General features: G+C 51.6%; 2 protein-coding genes across 2 annotated transcripts; one reads left to right on the forward strand and one right to left on the reverse strand.

The window, feature by feature from the left end:
* The first annotated feature begins 14,740 nt into the window (after positions 1 to 14,740).
* On the forward strand, positions 14,741 to 17,467 carry Fam110d (family with sequence similarity 110 member D). The gene is made up of 2 exons (XM_038335346.1): positions 14,741 to 14,836; positions 16,507 to 17,467. Exon 2 carries the CDS (start codon positions 16,598 to 16,600, stop codon positions 17,414 to 17,416), a length of 819 nt encoding a protein of 272 aa, XP_038191274.1. The 5' UTR covers positions 14,741 to 14,836; positions 16,507 to 16,597; the 3' UTR covers positions 17,417 to 17,467.
* Positions 17,468 to 18,832: 1,365 nt separating this feature from the next.
* Positions 18,833 to 21,751, reverse strand: C6H1orf232 (chromosome 6 C1orf232 homolog). The gene is made up of 4 exons (XM_038332324.1): positions 21,668 to 21,751; positions 20,395 to 20,478; positions 20,186 to 20,283; positions 18,833 to 19,130 (listed from the first exon to the last, which is right to left on the reverse strand). Exons 1-4 carry the CDS (start codon positions 21,749 to 21,751, stop codon positions 18,833 to 18,835), a joined length of 564 nt encoding a protein of 187 aa, XP_038188252.1.
* Positions 21,752 to 21,950: the final 199 nt, after the last annotated feature.

A 21,950-nucleotide genomic window follows, 5' to 3' on the forward strand; every position in this document is an offset into this window, starting at 1 on the left:
GGATGCTTTGTCATTTCAATGATGTAAGTGTTAAGTGTCATAAATAGCACAGAATAGTTCTTTCTGCAGGTCTGGATTTTTGTTCTTGTTTTTTTCTTTGTTTTTAATTGTAAAATGTTACCAATCAAACTATTGTAGCAGCTACAAAATAATTCACCAGCATGACAAAATAGTCAATAAACGATGTCATAGGCACATCAGTAATGAAAGCAACTTTAAAATTTTTCTTTTAAAATTGTCAAATATATTTTATGAAGAATTTATAAAGGGGAAAGTATTGTAATTTATTGTTCATGAGTTTTTGTTTGTTTTTTTTAAATAAAGTGAATTTCAACAAAATACCTTGGACGTTCTCCTTGCTGCTTTGGTGACTGGGAGTTGTGCAGTGCGCTAGACGTGAGTGTGAAGTGGTGTGCAATGTGGGAAAGTGTCTGGCTGTCTCACGGAAGCTGGTACTGAGGCAGGATGACAGGACTTTGGCATTTCAAGTACTCTGAAGCCATATGCTTTATATAGGAGAGAAATGTGTATTGTTTAAGGTTCTTTTTTAAGATTGGTATTTTCCAGGTATGAATGCTTTGTCTTCATATGTCTGTGCACAGTGTGCATGTAGTACCCAAGGAGACCATAGGGCGTGGATCCCTGGAACTAGAGTTTCAGGGATATGTGAACCTCCAGGTAGGTGTTGGGATTAAAGGCAAGGTCCTCTGTGTGTATCAAGGGTTTTTAAGTGCTGAACCAACTCTTTGGCCCCAGAGATTTTTTCCCCCATTTATTCTAATTCATTTGGCTGAGTATTCAATCCAGTTGTGATAGTTTCTATTAAATATACTAAGTGGCTGCAATTTCAATTCTCAGCATGAGGCAAACACTTCTAAAGAAGACAGATTTAGCTGGGAGTGGTGGCCCATGCCTTTGATCCCAAGCACTCCACTCGGAAGGCAGAGGCAGGCAGTTGGCAGAGAGTTTCAAGGAAAGTAAGTAGTCTACATATTGAATTCTAGACCAGGAGGACTACATAGTTAAACCTTGGGGGAAAATCGATCATTGTCAGCCTGTTTTTTTTTTTCTTTGCCGTTGTAAAATGTATGGTTGCCTGCGCATACAGCCTCCCTGGTGGCCAGGGGAGCAGCTGAGGGACAGGAAACATGGAGCCACTGGTCGCCCTAGACTGCCTCCTACTGCAGCTAGAGCCTCCGCAGAGGGACTTTGCTTCTTTTTTTTTTTTTTTGGTTTTTCGAGACAGGGTTTCTCTGTAGCTTTGGAGCCTGTCCTGGAACTAGCTCTTGTAGACCAGGCTGGTCTCGAACTCACAGAGATCCGCCTGCCTCTGCCTCCCGAGTGCTGGGATTAAAGGCATGCGCCACCACCGCCGGCGGGACTTTGCTTCTTAAAGATTACCTTCTTAAAAGTCAATTTCAAACTATAAATTGTAGCTATCAGCACTGCAGTAACCCTTCACTGTTAACAAAGGTATCTTACTGGAAGGGCTGATTTCCTAGTGAAGGTAGAAACAGCAGGAGCTGGTGGTCTCACCGGGCTGTGTTGACCCCTATCTCCCGCCTCCAGCTGGCTTTCCTCTCAGGGCAAAGCTTTTATCTCCCCTACAGAAGGAACTCAACCAGATCCTGGCCTTCCTTTAAATTCAAATGTTGCTGTCTTGATCAGCCAATCATAGACATCCTCTAAGGAGCCCTGCAAAACCTGTTTGTGGGTAGATAGTAACACAGAGAGAACCCAGAGGCCACACCTCTAGGAAGCAAAGCGCGTCTTTTAAAGGTAGGCAGAGTTTTCATTGGTTAGAAGTGAATTGTTTAAAAAAAACCAAACAATCCTGGGCTGTGGACTTCACCCCTTTCCTGTTCAGCCTGGTATTTCAAGCTTGGCCTGTTTTTAGCCGAAGTTAAGCAATTTGGTATTACAGAAGCTGTCGTGGTCTAGCAGCTGAAAGATCCGGTAGGAAAGACTGACTTTTGCAAACAGCCACATAAGTAACGTGTGTCACTGGGTACGCGGCTTCATCTTGAGCCTTGGTTTCCATAGCTGCAAAGCGAAAATGGTACTTACATTTCACTGTTCCTCTAAAGCGCTGAGACCACGCCTGCCCCAGCACCTGCACGGTGAGTTCTTCAGTGGTCAGGTGTTCTAGATTTCTATGAGAGCAGAGTTCCGGTCAGCTGCATAGTCTGACTCTGTCTCAAACAACAAAAACCCACCACAGTAAAGTCAGGAGGGGATGACGGGGAGAGGACTCACCGCGCCAGACTTCAGATGTAGCTGTGATTGCCCCCCCTTGTGAGAACCTGTGAAGGCCCTGCCATCTCTCCTCAGGAAAATCCTTGCCTGTAATTTCCCTCCAGCTCCCTCACTCTTTTGTCTTGTGTGAGACAGGGTTTCCACGTAGTCTAGCTCTCAGCATGGGTCCTGGAGCTCACTATGTAGACCAGGCTGGCCTCAAACTCACAAATGCCCACCAGCCTCTGCTTCTGCATCCTGAGAGCTGGGATTAAAGGTCTGTGCCACCACGTATAACTCAAGCTGTTTTCTTAAACAGTCCAGTACCCCTAGCCCAGAGGTGACACTACCCACAGTGAACACACCCTCATCAGTCATTAATGAAGACAATACTCCTACAGGCCAATGTTATGGAAGCATTTTCTCAATTAAGTTTCGTTCTTCCCATGCCAGGCAGTGGTGGTACACACTTTTCATTCCAGCACTTGGGAGGCAGAGGCAGCCAGATCTCCAGGTTTGAGGTCAGCCTGGTCTACAGAGTGAGTTCCAGGATAGCCAGGAGTATACAAAGAAACCCTGTTTCAAAAAAAAAAAAAAAAAAAAAAAGCCAAGATAAAAAAAAAAACTAAAAATAAAAAATTTTAAAAAAAGTGTTAAGTTGGAGCATAGCTCCCAGCCCCCAGGCCTGAGAGTTGTATTGGTCTGGAGCTCTCTGCTGACGCAAAAATCCCAATCAAACCAAATCACAACAAGCCAAACTAAAACATATCTAGGTTTAATGGGATTCCTGCACTCTCCAGTGGCCCGGAGGGAGAACCGAAGACAAGGAGGAAGGAAAAGAGACCATGTGCTCCTCTTTGGGGCGTTCACTTAAATACCCTGTGGGAGTGGTCCTGACCCCTCCCTGGCATGCTGGGATTTGGAGTCCACCTTAAAAGCATCCTGAGAATTCACTTCTATCAAACAGCTAAAAAAGACCCTGCAGTGCCCAGCTGGTGCCCATCTCCACTTTGGGACCCTTTTATGGCATGCTACAGGTGGGGCATGTCAAGCGGTTGAAACTTGCCTCTGGGGCATTTGACTCTAGGGCAGGTCTTTCAAGCATTAAAAAATGTATTTTTAGCCGGGCGGTGGTGGCGCACGCCTTTAATCCCAGCACTCGGGAGGCAGAGGCAGGCAGATCTCTGTGAGTTCGAGACCAGCCTGGTCTACAAGAGCTAGTTCCAGGACAGGCTCCAAAGCCACAGAGAAACCCTGTCTCGAAAAAAAACCAAGAAAAAAAATGTATTTTTAAAGTTTAGTTTGTGTGACTATGTGTGGGTATGACAGAACACACATGTAGAAGTCAGAAGCCACCTTGCAGGAGTTGGTTCTTTTCTTCCGCCATGTGGGTCCAGGGGCTCAAACTCAGGTCATCAGGCTTGGGGGCCAGCGCCTTTACCTGCTCAGCATTTTTTTGTTTTTCATCATGACATATTTTTTTTTAATGCATGGACATAATGTATGTCAATTATATTTGCCTCTCCTTTTACCCACAACCCCTCACTGCTCTCTAGGGCTTCTCAAGCTGGCTTCCAAGGAGTCGGCAGATCCCCTACAATTACAAACAAAAGTTTAGGAGTCTATGTTTGTAGGTCAGGCTGGCCCTGAACTCTTGATCCTCCTGAATGCTGGGAATGTAGGCAAGCACCATCAGACTCAGCCCAACCTTGAAAATGTACAAGAATCTGTCACAAGTGCTTTGGGGGCCAGAGACAGGAAGCTTGCCAAGAGAGACTTCCTGAGGAATTGTAAGGCTCCCGTGGGCCAGTTCCCCTCATAGCTGTCTCCTGGGAGGTGATCCTTCTCCTCAGGTTCACCTAACAGCATACAGTTCCTGGAGTTAGCCAAGGTGCTGGGCCTCCTCTATCCGGCTTGGGAACAACCAGTCTGGCTCTGCTTTTCCTGGTGCAAGGACCGGGTTTCCTGAAGCTGAGAGACCTGTGAGGCCTCTGCCCTGTGGCCTTCTTCTCATCAATTGTTGATGGGCCCACTCTTGACAACTCCTAAGTATGCTGATGGTGTGAGCTGGGGCAAGAATGCCTCTTTGGAGCTAAATCAGATGCTTATCTAGGCTTCCATCTCAGCCAGGCCCAGGCCTTAGCAGAGAAACTTCCTGGCCTAAGGATTTCCTTTAACTACATGGGATCCAAAGAGTTCAAAGGGTCTTTGTAATAATTAATCGTCGTCCAAGAACTGGGTATAACTCCTGCTGCGAAATTCAGAGGTTCTGCCCATTCATGGAAAATTACTTCTGGTAGTTACAAAGGAAGGCCACATAGGCCCTGCCCTCAGCCAAGGAAGACACAGTCATAACTGAAAAGAAAAACGGGAGAGTCTGGGGCTGTGGCTCAGTTGGTAGAGTTCTTGCTAGCATACATTAAAACTCGGGTTTGATCCCCAACACTGAATAAAACAGGTGCAACGGTGAATGCCCATGAGGATCTTGGAGACTGGGCTTCTCTGTGCAGCCCTGGCTGTCCTGGAACTAGCTCTGTAGACTGGGCTAGCCTCAAACTCAGAGATCCGCCTGCTTCTGCCTTCCAAGTGCTGGAATTAAAAGCATGCACTACCACTGCCCTGCTCACAGAAACTCTTATAAAGGGAAACATTTAATCAGGGCTTGTTTACAGTTCAGCGATTTAGTCCGTTATTGTCATGGCGGGAAGTATGGTGGCACACAGGCAGAGGCTGTGCTGGAGACATAGTTGAGAGTTCTACATCCAGATCTGAATGCAGCAGGAAGACAGTGAGACACAGGGCCTGGTGTGAGCTTCTGAAACCTCAAAGCCCAGCCCTAGTGATGTACTTCGTCCAACAAGGCCACACCTCCTAACAGTGCCACTCTCTGTGGGTCTTTTGGGGCCGTTTTCTCTCAGACCACAATACCTTGCTTAAGGGCCTAGGGTTCAATCCTCAGCAGAGAACAAGAAAAGGGTGAGCAAGCTGGGTGAAAATTGGGTGTGGTATGGTGGTACACACCTGTAATTCCAGCACTGGGAGGCAGGAGTTTAAGGTTGGCTTAGCTATATAACAAGTTCACGGCCAGCCCTAGTCTTTAAAAGACTCTGTCTCAAGGGAGGGAGGGAGGGAGAGAGGGAGGGAGAAAAAAAAACAGGAGGGTGTAGAAATAAGAACTGGGGAATGTAACTCAATGATAAAGCTCTTGCCCAGTCCTGGGCCCTGGATTCAAGCCCCAGAATGGGAAACAGAAAAACAAAATGACAGGCTCGTGTGTGGATTGTTGTAAATTTGTTCTAAGATAGTAAGGTTTGGGAAAACTCAGCTGAGCATGGTGGCACACATCTATTAGTAAGACTGTCTAGGAGGATGAGGAGAAGGAAAAGGAGGGAGGAAGAATAAACCTTCTCAAGCAGCAAGGATTAGAGACAGCATAAATCATATTTTTTTAAAAAAATTATTTATTATGTATACAATGTTCTGTCTGCATGTCTGCCTGCATGCCAGATGAGGGCACCAGATCTCATGGATGGTTGTGAGCCACCATGTGGTTGCTGGGAATTGAACTCAGGACCTCTGGAAGAACAGCCAGTGCTCTTAACCTCTGAGCACTCTCCAGCCCCCATAAATCATATTTTTTAAATTTACTTTTATTTTATGTGTGTTGGTGTTTTGCCTGCATGAATATCTGTGTGAGGGCGTTGGGTCCCCTGGAACTGAAGTTACAGACAGTTATGAGTTGCCATGTGGGTGCTGGGAATTGAACCCAGGTCCTCTAGAAGAGCAGTCAGCGCTCGTAAGCACTGAGCCATCTCTCCAGCTTCCATAAATCACATTTTAAAGCTGGGCAGTGGTGGCGCACACCTTTAATCCCAGCACTCGGAAGGCAGAGGCAGGCAGATCTCTGTGAGTTCGAGGCGAGCCTGGTCTACAAGAGCTAGTTCCAGGACAGACTCCAAAACCACAGAGAAACCCTTTCTCGAAAAACCAAAAAAAAAAAAAAAAAAATCACATTTTAGGCTGTAGATGTCTCTACTCTTCTCCAGAATTATCCATGACACTTGGAGAAAGATCTCTTGTCTTCTTTGGATTGAGGTTGGACGAAGAAAGCATCTTCCATGGGGATACAAAGATACTTACTGGCCAGGTCCACCGGGTCCAGTTCTGGCCCATGGGGACATTCTGTCTTCACACTCTGTGCAAGCACATCTGATCCTGTCAGAAGCCTTGCTGTTAGACTCACTGACTGATCTTAATTCTCTTGCAATGAAACACCTGTCCCTGCTACCAGACTCAAGCAAAGCCTTTGTCTCCACTCTGAGACAAGCAAAGCCCAGTGCTGTTGTATGGAAATAGCAAAAGGAAAATGGTCTCTGGAAACAATAAGTCCTACTGTGTGCAAGGCGCTTTGTGACTTACTGTCAAAAATTTATTTTACTTAAAGAAATGCTTGCCAGGCGGTAGAGGCACACACCTTTAATCCCAGCATTCAGGAGGCAGAGGCAGGCAGATCTCTGTGAGTTTGAGACCAACCTGGGCTACAGAGTGAATTTCCAGATTGCCAGGGTTGTTGCACAGAGAAACCCAAAACAAAAACAAACAAGCAAAAACAAGCAAACAAAAAACCCAAAGCTTTGCTGAGCAGTGGTCGCACACCCCTTTAATCAGGGGGCAGAGGCAAGTGGATCTCTGTGAGTTCAAAGCCAGCCTGGTCTACAGAGTGAGTTCTAGGACAGCTAGGACTACACAAAGAAATCCTGTCTCAAAAAAACCAACCAAACAAACAAAAAAAGAATATAGACGCATTGAACAGAGCAATTAATAATCCCTATTACATTTCAGTATTCTTTCTACCCCAAGTAAATTCAGTAATGCACTGTCCCAATTACTGTAGAATTTCAAAAGTCTCCTTGCCACCCCAGTGTTTTGCTGTAGAATCCAGGCTGACCACGATCTCACCATCCTTATGCTTCTTCTGTCAAGTGCTGGAATTTAGGGGTGTGTTACTCTGCCTGATCATGGTCCCTCAGTGCCGCACACTGCGGACCCCCGTATGCGCTCTATGCGCTAGAACCCAGTTCGCAAGCTTCGGGCAAGGGGCTGGAGGTTGAGGAAACACACACAGCAACAGACTGACACAGGACCTCCAATCACTGGTACAAAAGCCCCTCTTTAATAGCACCATGGAGGCTTAAATACACAGCCGTCAATGGCCAACAGGTGAAAATCCCATCCTCTGATCCTCTAGGTAAAGCACAGCTTTTAGTAACTTCAATTAGAAGGCTCTAGACAGGGAAGAGCAGCTGAAGGCCAGGACTCAATTGGTCCCAACACCTCAGTATCAACCTTGGCAATACACCAAGCAGTTTTCTCAGGGACTAAAACATTCCATCCTACCAGAAAGCTCCTTAACTCAAAACAGCTTCCGGAAGTCCCTGAAACTGACCAGATTCTCTAGGTCCCTCCCTCCCAGAGTAAACAAGGCAGTATGAGCCAAGCTGGAAAGATTCTGAGACCCCACCAGCAGCCTGGAAGAAGCAGAAACCAGCCGAGCTGTCTTTTTAGAAAAGGCTTAGACCAACCCAGGCCCCTGAAAAGGACACCCTTCAGCCTGTTGAACTGCCTGGAGGCTGTGTAGTGTCTCCCAGATCCCTAACTTTTATGAGTTGCTACCCGTGCTGGGGTTGGCTTTGGTGACAGCTTGTCTGTGAGTCATTTCTGCTCCTGGAACCCCTCACCCACATTCCTGCAAGTGACCCCCATAAACACTGGTTTACCAGGCTGGACTCTGGTGATGTCTGTACTTTGGTCTGTCTTGGGCTCCCCATCTGGATGAGTAGGCATGTATGCTACATCTCCCCAGGAAAAGTCCTGTCACCAACAGCGCAGGAGCTTAATCAATGTCACCAGTGCCAGCAGCAGCAACAGCTTTACTGTGTGACTTCAGCCCAGCCACTCAATCCTCTGAGGAGTGGCCGTAAGAATAATGATTTTTTCCCGAATTGTTTTGCTAACCAGATGAGAATACGTCTGTAAAGTCATTTCCTAACCTCACGGGAGGGGCACAAATGCAGGCATGGCTGCTGTCGCTGGCCAACGACCATTACAGAGCACCTGTGTCAGCGGGGAGAGCCGGTCAGGCCCTTCCAGGTTGCAAGGGTGTCTGTGTGGGCAGCCGTGTGGGCAGGCCCAGAAGTACAGGGACACAGAAGAGAGGGCTAAGGAAAGCTTCCTACCTGATGCAGCCTGCCCCCTGGTGGACAGGCACAAACCGCTCTCTAAAGTGTCTGTCCCACTCCAGTACAAGAATGTGCCTGTGGATTTCGCAAGGTATGCTGGGATGACTTTGGAAGCAATATTATCACTGTGGCAATTTATCAGGTATGGTTAATCAAGAGCTGGGGGAGGGGGTTTTGCTGTCTCCTGATGGGCGATAGGGACGACAGGGACAGCCTCTCTGGCTGTTGTAAACCCCCGAAGGGAACAGCATGGTTTACATCTAGCTTGTTGACAGCAGAGATTCATCTCCAGCTCTTTTTTGTTTGTTTGTTTGTTTTGTTTTGTTTGTTTGTTGGGGTGCTAGAGACTGAACCCAGTGCCTCGCCCATCCTGAACAAGTGCTTTACCAATGAGCCACAACCCCGGGCTCTTTGAGGGCAGGACGAGATGGTCAAGTGATTTGACCTTTGTACTCCACTGTCTTCTGTCATAAATACAGGCTGTTCTGGGCCGCAAGTGACCTTAGCAGCAGCTGAGGTGGACTCAGAAGGTGACACTACTAAGAGCACTGTCTGTGGACACCAAGTCCTGCCTTGAGATCTGGTGCTGCTTACACACTGCCCTCTGCACCGAGAGAGACGCTCTTTGGGTCTCTGTGGCTCTTCCTGAGGGGATCAAAAGGAGGATTGTGGGCGAACACGCCACAGCCCACAGCTCAGTAATCTCCGCAGCAACCATCTCTGTCCCTCTTCCTCCATTTAGTGTGACAGTCCCTCTCATCTCTCTTCTCACCCGTTCTTCAAGCCTCCGTGGCTCCGAGGGTGGCACAATGCAGACCGTCGTTGCTCTCATAGAGCTGAGCATCTTCTGGTGCCAGAGTCTGCAATTACGAACTATCAGCACAGGGCTCCAGAAAGCACCTGGGACTCCCACACAATCCTCTCACCCTTGCTGTGTACCAGCAGTCTTATTCCTACTTATAACCAGTCAAAGATGCCTGATAAAATGGGGTGTCAAGATTCCGCTCTCTAGCTGAATGGTGGTGGTGGCAGTGGTGGCACACGCCTTTAATCCCAGCACTTGGGAGGCAGAGGCAGGTGGATCCCTGTGAGTTCAAAGTCAGCCTGGTCTACAAATCGAGTATCAGCACAGCCAGAGCTGGGACCACACAGGAATGCTTTGCTCAGATTAAACCTGGATTTATTAATTTGCCCTGACCTGACCTGATTGGGAAAGACCCGATACCGGGGTACAGGGGCCTTCCAGCAGGAGGCCCTTGTTTTGATCTCCAGCATTCCATAAAACTGGGGATGGTGGCACATGTCTGTAGTCTCAGCAGCACTCAGGAGGTAGAATCAGAAGTTCAAAGTCATCCTTGGCTGTGTAGAGTGTTCAAGGCCAATCTGGGATACTTCAGACCCTGTCTCAAAATAGGTCAGGCACAGTGCCAAAGTCCTTTAATCTTGGCACTTGAGAGGCAGAAGCAGGAGGATCTTTTGTGTTTGAGGTCAGCCTAGTCTACATGGCAAGTTCCAGGCCAGCCAGATGACATAGTGAGGCCCTATCTCAAAGTTAAAGAAAAAAACCACCATCAACACTGTGGCCTGGACAGCTCCAGAAACAAATGCAGCTTCATAGTCTCCTGTCACTCAACGTCCTTTAAAAACACTGCTGCATCTAAGTACCACTCAGGAGAGAGGAGGCATCTGGCTGGCGAAGTGATAAAGACGCTCAGAAGAGAAAGGCTGCTTCTGAACTCCATCCTCTCCCCGAGAGTCCTAGAGGCAGGCAGTGCCGCAGACACACATAGATCTATAAACAAACAACACACTGCTGTTAATACTGTCCACTTGACAGGATCCAGAGTCACCTCGGAGACCAGCCCCTGGGCGCACCAATGAGGGGTTGTCTCTACTAAGTTAATGAGGTGGGAAGACTCTCTTTAACTGTGGGTAGCAGTATTTCACAGGTTGGGGTCCTGGACTGAATAAAGAGGAGAAAGGGGGCCCTGAGCAGACACTTTCATCTCTCTCTCTGCTTCCTGCCTGCAGGTGTAATGTCATCAGCTGCTTCCTCCTCGCTACCAGGCCTTTCCTGCCATGGGGACAAAAACAAACCTTTTTCCTTAAGTCGATTCTGTAAGATACTTTTGTCGTAGCAATGAGGTATTAAAACTAATATGGGGAGGGATGAGGACGGGGGACGGGGCATAAGTGGGGCACAGACACCAACGGACAGGGACAGTTGGACACAGGGAGGGTGGGCAGAGGGATGGGGGTACAGGGTATGGGGACAGGACGAGGAACAGACACAAAGAAGGTTAGGGTAATAATAGTAATTCCTACTTTACGTAGAAAGTAAGGGAGGCACTAAGCATAAAAAAAACAAAAACAAAAAACAAAGAACGCTCTGCACAGTACCCAACACCAGACACATTCATCGACTGTAGCTGGTTTTGCTGCTCTGACTAGGTGACCGGCACTAAGACAACACATACCTTATCTGATCTTTCTTATACACACTGCTCCCTAGCTGTGTAGGCTCTCAGAAGAACAAATGTTCCATGGCATCTCTCTCCATGCTACCCCTGCTGTGGGTCATGTCCCGTGGTGCTGGGGGCCAGGCTCTGCTCGGAGCCACACCCTCTGAGGGGCAGCCGCCAGGGCCAGGCTATTGTTGTGGCTAAGATTCTTTCCCCAAATGGAAAGCCACAAATTAGAGAGGAGTTTTGGCCCTGCTCTCAGGAACTGGGGGAGGCCACCAGTGCATCAGGGGCCTCCTTCCAGGTCAGCGTCCCCGCCTGGGTGCAAACCGGCCCCCACTCAGCACCGCATTCTGGGTACCCCACTTCTCTCTAAGCCTCTTGCCCTCCCTGAGACCCCAGCTCCTGCTGTCCTCTGACCTGAGGTTCTCAGCTCTCTTTCACCCCCAGCCCAAACAATGATCCCCTCCAGGATCTGCTCAAATCCCCTCTTTGAAGCTCCCCACCCCATCCAGGCAGAACAAATCGCCCCTGCCCCACCCCCTGTCATCTGCTTTGTTCATTTCTCCTTGGGGCAGAGCTGGTCAATCTCTTTCTGTGGTCTCCTTGCCCCACCTCTGCTGCCACCCTCCTGATGAGTCTCTTAAGAGTATGTGACCTCCTTCTGCTGACCTCAGAGCACAGGGAAAGTGTCCCCAGTGATCTGTGGCTAGCAGCTGAGAATGAGACGGAGTGGGGGGCAGGGAGAAAAGGCTTAGGCCACAGGTCAGAGTCTGGGGGCAGCTGGTGGAAAGCCCAAGGAGAGGTCAGATCCAACCACCATTCCCGGGTTGCCATCTACATTTGACATGTAGATAAAGAGTGGAGAGTCATGACTGGAATCAAGAGAGGGCTAACGTGTGGATGGCCATGGGCCTGAGGCCTGTGGCTGGCTGGGGAGAAGCGGAACTAGAACCTCACTGGTGACGATGCAGGCTTGAGGTCCGAAGCCAGATCTGAAGGCTTCTGGGGCCCTGTCTCACTATTCCCGACACTGACCAGAATTATTCCCAGTCTGCCTGGCAACCCTCTCCTGAAAGGAGCCACTTCTGAGTCAGGCCCATTCCCAGCTCAGGTGTTCCGGGAATGAGGTCTGAGGTCGGCTAGAGGAAGGAAACAGCCCTCAGACTTGGCCTCCCCTTCCCCGGGTCTTGGCTAGTGGGCCGGAAGGAGCCACTTTAAAGATCTCCCTGGGGACCCATGACTAGAGAGAGGCTCTGGCCCTGCTGAGTGCCCTGAGAACTGAGGGCAGCTGGACAGAGGGCTGTGGGCCCCCATCCTCTGAGGACAGGAAAATATATGACCTCCCATCCTTCTTTTCTTCTTTCTAGGTCTTTCAGGATCCCTCACCTAGGGTCCACCCCACTTACCCTCCCCTATGTGCTCCTGCTCAGGCTGTGTGCTCCTGGGTCTGTCCCGGGGCCTTGTCTACTGGCATGGGGCACTGGCACTTCTGACTGGGAGCCCCTGAGAGCAAGACTCTCAGACCCTCACCTCTCCTAACTGAAGACCCCCCCCCCAAGAACATAGCTATGGCATTCCCCAATGACTAAGCCCCCCCATCTCTGCTCTCTGAGTACCAAAGGGGAGCCAGGCTCCTTTCAGGATGACCCCCGTGTTACCCCCTGGGTTCCCCTTCTTACTGTAGTCTAGCATCTGCCCTTGATCCCCAGAACACAGCTGTGAAGGGAGCCCCCCCCCCCCCCCCGCCAGTCCCTCCACCTAACCCGGATGCTCCTTTAAGAGCAAAGGGATGGGGGTGGCCTCAGTGAGACACTAGGCCCCATCCTCTCCCTGGCAGGCCAGGTTTCCTGCCATTGACAGCATCCCAGCTGGGCCCCCACCCCGCCTCCCCCCCTTCTTAACCCTTTCATGCCCAGGCCACAGAGCACTGGCCTGTACCCCACCTACATCAACAAAACTAGAAGGGACCATTTCACTGGATTAAATCTATGACTCAGGGTGTAAAGTAGCAAGAATGGCCCTTAGCACATATAACTTTCTCAATAAAAGTCATCTGTTGCGGTGAAAGTGTAGCTCCGTCAGCGGAGGGCTTGTTTAGCCTACACAGTGCCTGGGTTCCACCCCCAGCATTGGACTGCACAAAATCAGGCCTGGTTGCTCGTGCCTGTGATTCGAGCATTCTAGGAGTAGGGGATGGGAGGATCTTTTGAGGTTAGCCTGGGCTGCTTGAAACCCTGTCGTAAAACAAAGCAAACAGCTATTATTCCTCATGGTGTGAATTTGGATAAGTCATTTCACCAGCTTGAGCCTCAGTCTCTTGAGCTCTCCGTGGGAAAAGTGATGAAACCTAGTCCCAAAGACTGTCCTCGAGATGAGTGGCCACAGCGTGCTGGAAAGCATTTTGTCAAATGCAGTAACAACACAATTCTGTTGTTATCGACGAAATAAATACCCCTTGCCCCCCTTCATAACAGTGGACAGGAATCCAGGGTCCCACAGGGGGCCAGGGGTGTGGGGGACCAGGTCCATGAACTGACCTTTGAACTCTGGGTGATGAAGGGTTCACCTGTTGAGAGTGTAGTACTCCCGTGGTAAGGGCTTTTCCAGGCTTCTTCTAGCAGGCTCCCCAGGTAGGAAGCCAGAGGAGCCTCTTCCATCCCTCTCTTCCTAGCTAGCTCCGTTTACCACCAAGATATGCGTGTCCCAGAGTCTTCCCACCCCCATCGCAGGCCTAGGTATGGTAATGGTATCTGACAGGTGATGAGCCTTGGGTTCTCTGAAGGACCCTCGATCTTGCCAGAGAGACAGTGAGGGCGGTGGAAAGAGAGGATTTGGGGGGGTTTGCATGTGTCCCTCCAACTTTACTCATTTCCTTCCCCATGAAGTGGCATTGCTATTCCTGCTGAACCCCATCTAGGTTCCATGGGAGGGGGCTCAAGGGTGATCAAGAACCGAGAAGGAAATGTGCCTTGCTAACATTAAAGCAGGGAGGGAGGGGGTTTATGCTAAGTGGTTGGGCTGGTAGGGGGTGGGCACAACTGGGAGAGAAGCAAAGACAGAGCCAAGCCTTGGCCTTTGAACTCTAGTGCTAAGGAGTTTGCCTACTGAGAAGGGTGTGGCTCCTTTATGGCTAGGGCTTCCCCTTGAGATGAATAGTGTCTCTGCTGGACCACTAGGGATCCCCAGGTGGGAGGCCAAAGGATGGAGACTCAGGGCTGGAAGGCGGCCTTCTTCACACCCTTCCCAGTTAGCTCCCTTCACCATCATCATGGCTGGACCACACAATTCTTGCTCGATCCTCATGCTGAGTCTTGCTGAGACAGGCTCTCCACACACCTGCAGCACCACTGTACCCACCTTTAGGAGGCAGATGCCCCGGGCTCACCTCTAGGAAGAGCAGGCTTGCCACACGCCAGTACCAGGATTAAAACAGGCCTCTACCTGCCAGAGGGGAAAAAGCAAATGGCATAGCACCCTATTCTGCCCTCCATTCTACATTAGAGCATCAAGACTTCAGAGGGAGCCTGGGGAGCAGAAGGTCTTGTTTGGGACCACGGTACTTCAGCCCAGGTTTACGGTGCCTCCGGTGCCCCCGTGGCAGCCACGGAACCTGATGGAGCTTATCTAATATCTGTAAAGTTGCTGGACATGGCTCACAGGCTCACAACACCACGACTGGCCAGGAAGGAGTTAATTGAGTCTGAGCTCTGGGTCCGGAAGGGTTAACCTAGGGGGTGGAGGCTCTTCGCTTTTCCTGTGGAGAGTAAGGTTTGGCTGCCACCAAAGTTACTCCCTAGTCCCTGCTGTCCCCTCTCCCTCTTCAGTCTGGGCATACCGAGGGACCCCCGCAACTCAGCGTCTCCACCCAGAGGTGAGTGCATCTGGAGTGGAAGGCAGGTGAGGATGTGGGCCCAGAGGGCATGAGGACGGGAGAGCACTTGTGGGCTGATAGCAAGGAGGCTAGTGCTAAGCTACTGGACCCAGAAGCACAAATGTCGAAGCCTCTGAATGGACAGGGTTGCAATTTCTACCTCAAGGGCTGGATTAGGGTAGGCAAAGGAACAGAGAGACAAGACTGGCTACCAGTCTAGCATGGGCCGTCTGTGGTCAAACATCAAAGCCAGCCTAGAAACCAGGGACGAGGCAGGGGACAGTGGACTATTTTGGTCCTTGTGTTTAGGGACTTTTTATAGCCTCCTTGCTCAAGGCTAAAGAGAGAAGGAGGGGATAGAGGCCATCTATGAGGTCAGAGCAGCTCAGTGCCCTTGTGGGATCTTGGAATCTGACCCCGTTATAGTCCCTGAGGAAAGAGAGCTGGGCACAGGCTGTCATTGCTGCCTGGGTTTCAGTCACTCAGACTCTGGGCAGATTTGCCACAGACTGGAAGTGTAACAGGGATAGGCTGGGGTGGAGGGACCAGGGTCTGTGCTCTACTGCCTTCTTCACACATCCTTGCCCAGTCCGTTCCTTTTTGCCTGGAGATCCGAGGAGGTCCCTTCAGTCCCCAGAACCAATAAGTCTCTTTCAGCTGTACGGGAACAGGGAAGTAAAGGACAGGGGAGGGTGTGTTGGGCCATGTGGGTGGCCCATTCTGTTAGCTGACAAGAAAACTGTCAGCTGTTGATTTACTGTCCCTCTTGCCCTCTTCCTGGAGCACTAGGGAGGTAGAGAAGGGTCGGAGGTCTCTGGATGGGAAGGGGGCAGGGACCCAGAGGGCAGATCTCTGAGTTTGCAGGTTATTAGGCAGAATCAGTGTGGTGAACTGCTTTGTGAGACTAGGGGTTCCTGCTGGATTTTACAGCGGCTGGAGGGACGATCTGACAGACAACCCGGGTTCCAGCTAGAGCTGCCAAATAAGGCAAGAAATCTGGGTCCCAGGGGGCACCCTAGCTCTCTAAAGGACCTCTACAAACCCATTCCTCTCCTGGCCATTGTCCTGGCTTCTGAAATCAAAGTGCAGGGGTTGGACGAGATGGTGTCTACCGGTTAGATTTTTCTGGACTCCCCTTGGCATGGGGCATACAGTGGCTGGCAGTAGCAGACTGGTACCGTTTGGGGACCACCTCCCTCTCCTTCCTGAATAACCCTGCTGGACCTGGGCGAGGAAGCTGGCAGCAGTTCCTAGGGACTCCTACCCTATGGTTATGTCCCTGACCTCGGTGCTTGGGGGCGGGAAGGGTGGGTCGGCTGCAGCCAGCCTGTGGCTGCAGAACCTCCTTGTATTGGGCTTGAAGTTGCTCTGTTGGGAAGAGGTATTTTTTCCGGTTAAAGCCGATTTCGGGAACTGAGCTAGGGCCCGCCTGATTTTCCTTTCCAAGTGTCCTGCTTGCTTGTCCCATGCGCATGGTCCAGTGGCCAGGTCGGAGCATTCTCAAAGGGGCATAAATGCCCCCCCCCCAAGAATTAGCCAATGCCTCTTAAGGATTGGGGAAGGGTGGCGTCTGCTCCCTGAGCAAGACACCGGTTGATGTGGGAGGGGTGACTGACTGATCCTCTACCCAGGAATGCCTGCAGGAGAAGGGCAGGGACAGCCTGCCCTCTTCCAGACAGTGCCTCTCTCCCTGCAGGCCACAGGAACTCCAGAGAATTGTTCTCTGCTCCTCAGCTAATTGTGCATCTCAGAGTGTATGGAGCACTGACCTGCCCAACTCCGCTAAGATGCTGCTGGCCTCTCCCTCCACTCCATCGAGGGGACGAACCCCCAGCGCCGTAGAGAGACTGGAGGCTGACAAAGCCAAGTACGTCAAGACTCAGCAAGTGATAGTACGTCGTCAGGAGCCAGCCCTGCGAGGGGGGCCAGGACCGCTGACGCCACACCTTTGCAATGAGCTGGGTATCTCTGCATCGCCCAGGACGCCTGGGCCTGCCCGTCGAGGTAGCGGCAGACGACAGCCAAGGCCTGACTCCCTCATCTTCTACCGCCAGAAGCGGGATTGCAAGGCTTCGGTGAACAAAGAGAACGCCAAGGGCCAGGGGCTAGTACGACGCCTCTTCCTGGGCGCCCCCAGGGATGCTGTCCCGAGCAGCCCGGGACCTACAGAGAGACCTGCGGCTCCCGCAGGCTGGGCTGGATCCCCGGATGGTCCGGAGGCGACAGGGAAGAGAGCGCTGTGTCCCACGTGCTCGCTGCCTCTGTCGGAGAAGGAGCGCTTCTTCAACTACTGCGGTCTGGAGCGCGCGCTAGTGGAGGTGCTGGGCGCCGAGCGCTTCTCTCCACAGAGCTGGGGCGCCGAGCACAGTCCGCAGGTCGCAACGTCGCCGCCTCCCGGCTCCGGGGACACCAGCGATTGGACATCCAGCGACGGGGACGCGGGCAACCCGGACTGTGCTGGAGGCTGCGGCGGGGGGTCGGAGGCGGCGGGGTCCGAACGGGACGGACGCCCCCCGGTGTCAGTGGTGGAACGCAACGCGCGCGTCATCCAGTGGTTGTATGGCTGCCAGCGAGCGCGCGCTCCACCTCGCGAGTCCGAGGTGTGAGCATCACGGCACAGGAGACGGCTCCCGGAGAGCTCGCCTCGTCCGTGAATACACCCTTTCCCTAGATCTCAGTTTCCCCATCTGCACCCTGAGCAGGCCGGACCACAAAGGCCAGGCGCAGACTGCGGAAAGGGGTGGGGTGGTCACGCAGCCTCTCAGGAGGCTGAATGTGAGCAGCGATGGAGTGGAGTGGGAGATGAGCGAACTACTGAATAAAGCTAAAATAATCTTTAGTAAAAGGAGCAGAGTTTGGTTTAGCGGGCAGAGGTGGGGGGAAAGGGAAGAACTGGTTGGCGTGGCTGAGTGGGTGGGTTTTGAGTGTGGGTTCCAGGCTGAGTGTGACCTTGGCCAAACACTCCGCAGTTCTGGGTTATTAAAGGAGGTGGATGGTAGTGTTCTGGAGTAGTTGTAATGCCCGTGCAAATGTGCCTGGAATATAAACTGAAACTTGCTTAAGTTACCCAAGATTCCTGGAACTTGGTGCTCTCTCCTCCTCCCTGTGGTCCCAAGGTAAGAAAGGCTGACATTTGGAGGGTCCGAAATGGAAATCATTAAAACTGGGGCACCTTTGCGCTCTCTCTCTCTCTCTCTCTCTCTCTCTCTCTCTCTCTCTCTCTCTCTCTCTCTGTCTCTGTCTCTCTGTCTGTCTCTGTCTCTCTCTCTCTGTCTCTCTCTGTCTCTCTCTCTCTCTCTCTCTCTCTCTCTCTCTCTCTCTCTCTCTCTGTCTCTCTCTGCTAGCTACCACTGAGGTTCATGTGATAATTGGGGACCAAGCCCAGGGCTTCACGCAGCCTTCTAACAACGGAATTATACTTCCAGCAGAGTTCCTTTTTTTTTTCTCTCCAGAACACACAGTCTCAGGTTTTCTTCACAGGTTCCAGTCGAAGCCTTTGTTAAAGACCCTTCACCTCTGCCTTAGGTTTCCGTCCTTAACTCTGCATTCTTCGAAGATCACAGCCTCCTCCAGGAAACTTTCCTAAATTTTTCCTAAATTCCGAGTCTGTCTCATCCCCTCACCAGAAGCCCCACTTTGTTCCTTGACAAACCTTTGTCTGGGACCCGCTGGTAGAGAGCTACCTGGTTACTCCAGTTATTTTCATCCATTTTGAAACCTATGTACGCTATTGGGCCACCTGCAGGGTTTGCTGAATGAAACGAGGCTGGACATGGCAGTGGAGCAAGCCCTTTGGGGCTTTCTGGAAAGTTGTGTGCCTTAAATCTAAGGCCACCCTTACTGTCACCTGGATTGTCTCGGTACTTCTGTCGGGAAAGAAGGCGAGGAACCCTTTAGCTAGACCCCGCCCGAGAACGTCCACCTAAAAGTAGCCTTTCCTGTTGTCGGGGGAAAAAAATTACAGTCATACTGGTTGTCGATCCAGGGTTTTTTTATGGGAGGTTGGGAAGGACGAGCGCCGGCTAGTCGCCCTTGGGAGCGGCCTTTACCCTCATCTCTGCCAGTTTGTGGGTGAGGAAACCCCACTTGAAGCCTGCGGCGGGATCCACCTCCCGCGTCTCGGGGCACTCCATGGCCTCCTCGGCAGGCTTGTCCTGGGGATCCGCATCCCGCTCCGCGTTGGTTTCCACACCGCGCAGCATGGACGCCGCCTGCTGCTGCTGCTGCTGCCATCTGCTGGCAAAGGTGTCCCAGAATCCCGGCCCGCGCGACTGTGTCTCTACTGCGGACGCCTGCGAGGAGGGGGGTGCCGCCAGCGGGCTGCAGGAGAGGCGAGGGTCAGCGGGCTGGCCCCGGGGTCCCGGAAGAGGACAGAGAGCAGGAGAAGGGACAAGAAGTGCGATCAGGAAAGTAAGGGCAAGATCAGGGCCTGCAATCAAAGGGAGGATTCGGAGGCTGTGGGGGGGAAAAGGTGAAGGTCTGGAGAGGTGGTGAGAGGGCTGGGCAGAGGGGAACCGGGATCCCCGAGTTGGGTGGAGCAGTCAGGAGTCTGGAGAAGGAACTCTGGTGCAGAGAAAATAGGCTAACAGGGACAAGCCAGGTCCGGAAAACCAGGGAGGGGAGGAGCAGGGGAAAGAGTAGGAATGGGTTTGTTTGGGCCCCAAAGGAGGAAACCCACCCGGGGAGGGGGAGGCGGGGAGAACCAAATGAGCAAAGTGGTTAGGTTTAGGATTAAGGGAAAGAGGAATTTGGCACGCGGGAGAAAGTGGAGGAAATCCGGGCACAGATGCTTTGGGAAGAAGAGGTGGGACCGAAGAGTGGAAGGGCTGTCAAGGAGGGATGATCATGCTTGAAGAAGAAGCCTTGCCTCTGGAAAAGGCAGAGGAGGTTAGGAGGTGGGGGAGGAAAGGAGCCCCTGAGGCAAGAGTAATAGATGGGGTGGAGGTGGGGGCTGTGCGTAGGGCTGAGAGAAAGGCAGTGACTGCCCTGGAGAGGAAACCCTAGGTCTGTTCTCAACATCCAAGACCTTCTAAAGCAGTGCTTTCCAAACTGGTGTGCCTTGGGGTCCTCTGGGATCCTCAGGCCTCCACGTACACCAAGCAAATCAGGGGAAGGAACCTATGTTCCTTTGAAGGGAGAGGGTTTACCATCTATACCACCCTTTGCTGCAGCACCGAAAGAGGCCTTCTCTTGGCCTGTCCTGAGGAAGAGGGAGGAGACACCCACGAGGAGTTCCCGTTACCTCTGTCCCAAGAGATCTAACCCATCTAACCCTGCTGTATCCTGATAAGCGGATGGAGCCTATGGGGTGATGAACATGGTAGAAAAGAGATCTTAGGAGCCTTCCAGCCCACCCCCTAAAGCCACACACATACTGATCAGCACAGGGCTCTGGTGACAGCAGTTTGTCCTCATCTTCTTTGTTAAACAGCGATGACATCGTCAGCCAACCTTTCACCCCAACTCCCTGAACCTGGCAGGGAAGAACTGAGAGTCAAGAATGGATGCCCCACCAAACCTCCCGGGGCTTCACCATAGCCTCTGTCAGGCCCACCAGGGTTGGGTGGAAGACTGGAGAACTCACCCTTCGGGCCAGCTGTGACATGGGGTTGAAGGCCTCCTCCGGGGGTTCTGGCGTCTCAGACTCCACTAATGCTGGGTTCTCCCTCTAGGACACAAGACCCCCCCACCCAGCATGAGAGAAACCCCATTGCCAGCCAGTGCACACACACTCCGTGGTCTAAATACCACAGACGCACACACCCTCCTTTACTTTGCATCTCCACTAGGGCACACGGGAATGCTCACAGATATATTATGTAATGCTGCCTCCGCTCACATACACAGGCCCGCATGGTAAGTCTCTGCAGACACCCTTGAACACATACACCTGGCCACTCTCACACATACCCAAACACACTCACAAACTCGAACAAGGGCACACGGTGCACACGACTACAAACACATCTGTACGTGAGCATGCCTCTTTGCGGCTACACCTTTCCCTCTGTGTCCAGATGTGTGCGCTGTCAGGCACCCACACGAGGACTCTCACATGGTTAAACAGTCCATCCTGTTGCTTGTCCTCCTGCAGGCAGCTAGCTAGACCTGGCCTATGCAGAGCACTGAAAATTCCTCTACCAATCAAGTGTAACACCTGCAATGCCCACACGAATGCATACCGGTACAGAGTCCTGCTCAAAATGCATTTCCATGAGAAATCACTAATCCAGTTCACACAAGTACTAGAGTCTCCACAGACACATCCAGCAACCCAGCCTTGGGCATCAGCCTGCCTAGGCATATGCCTATCCACCTCCCAGCCAAGGGGGCTAGTTCCTGCCCCAGCCACATCTCTTTTTGTGACTGCTTACTTATCACAACTTCTGGATCTAAACTTCTAGTTTCAAAGCCCTTTTTTGCCCTCCCCCTCCGAACTGAGTGTTGTCTAGCATGGCTTTAATGGAATGCCGCTACTGTGGCCCGCAGAGCCCTTTACTCCCTACTCCCGCAAGCAGGAGCGCATTACCTCTCCCGGCAAGCCATCTCGCTTCTGCTCAGCTTTGTCCACTAGAAAGCTGTGCTGAGCTTAACGTCCTGTTATGGTTCCTGCCAAGTGTCGTCAGAACAATCTTTATCCTGTGGCAGTTCATGAGCTCCTTGGAGCCCGCGACTCCTCTCCTGGCCCCAGCTCTTCCCTTTCTGTGTTCTTGAATATCTCCGTCATTTGCTGTTTGTAATCCCTGAATGAGCCTACAATCCTTACATAAATGAATCTATCTTCCTTCCTAGCCTATTTAATTCTTCCCCCCTTTGCTGTCTCTCTGTTCTAGAAAACATGGCTGTTAGGTACACACCTCCTCTGCCAGGTCCTCTTCAGATTCTCCACCCAGAGTCTGCAGCACTTTGGACTTGTAAGCTTTCCAGAAGGCTTGGTTCATGGCTGCAGCGGAAAGGGGCCTGGCACCCAGGTACAGAAGGTGGTAGCTCAGTGGGCACCAGTGGGTCTGGCTCCAGAAACTTGGAGGAACCAAGAGTCTGTTCCAGGGATCCGATGACTTCATGAAAGATGCACCATTCTCCCCGGGTGGCACAGTGCCAAGCAGGTAAACCCGATCCCAGTGATTCTGAGGTTGGGAT

Source organism: Arvicola amphibius, chromosome 6, assembly GCF_903992535.2.
Source record: "Arvicola amphibius chromosome 6, mArvAmp1.2, whole genome shotgun sequence".
Taxonomy (NCBI): domain Eukaryota; kingdom Metazoa; phylum Chordata; class Mammalia; order Rodentia; family Cricetidae; genus Arvicola; species Arvicola amphibius.

Excerpts from the sequence above, each read along its gene's own strand:
- Fam110d (XM_038335346.1), top strand. The coding sequence starts at position 16,598 with ATGCTGCTGGCCTCTCCCTCCACTCCATCGAGGGGACGAACCCCCAGC.
- C6H1orf232 (XM_038332324.1), bottom strand. The coding sequence starts at position 21,751 with ATGAACCAAGCCTTCTGGAAAGCTTACAAGTCCAAAGTGCTGCAGACT. Across the intron at positions 20,479-21,667 it reads AAGAGGACCTGGCAGAGGAG|AGGGAGAACCCAGCATTAGT; the intron begins GTGTGTACCTAA and ends CTTGTGTCCTAG. Across the intron at positions 20,284-20,394 it reads TGTCACAGCTGGCCCGAAGG|GTTCAGGGAGTTGGGGTGAA; the intron begins GTGAGTTCTCCA and ends CTTCCCTGCCAG.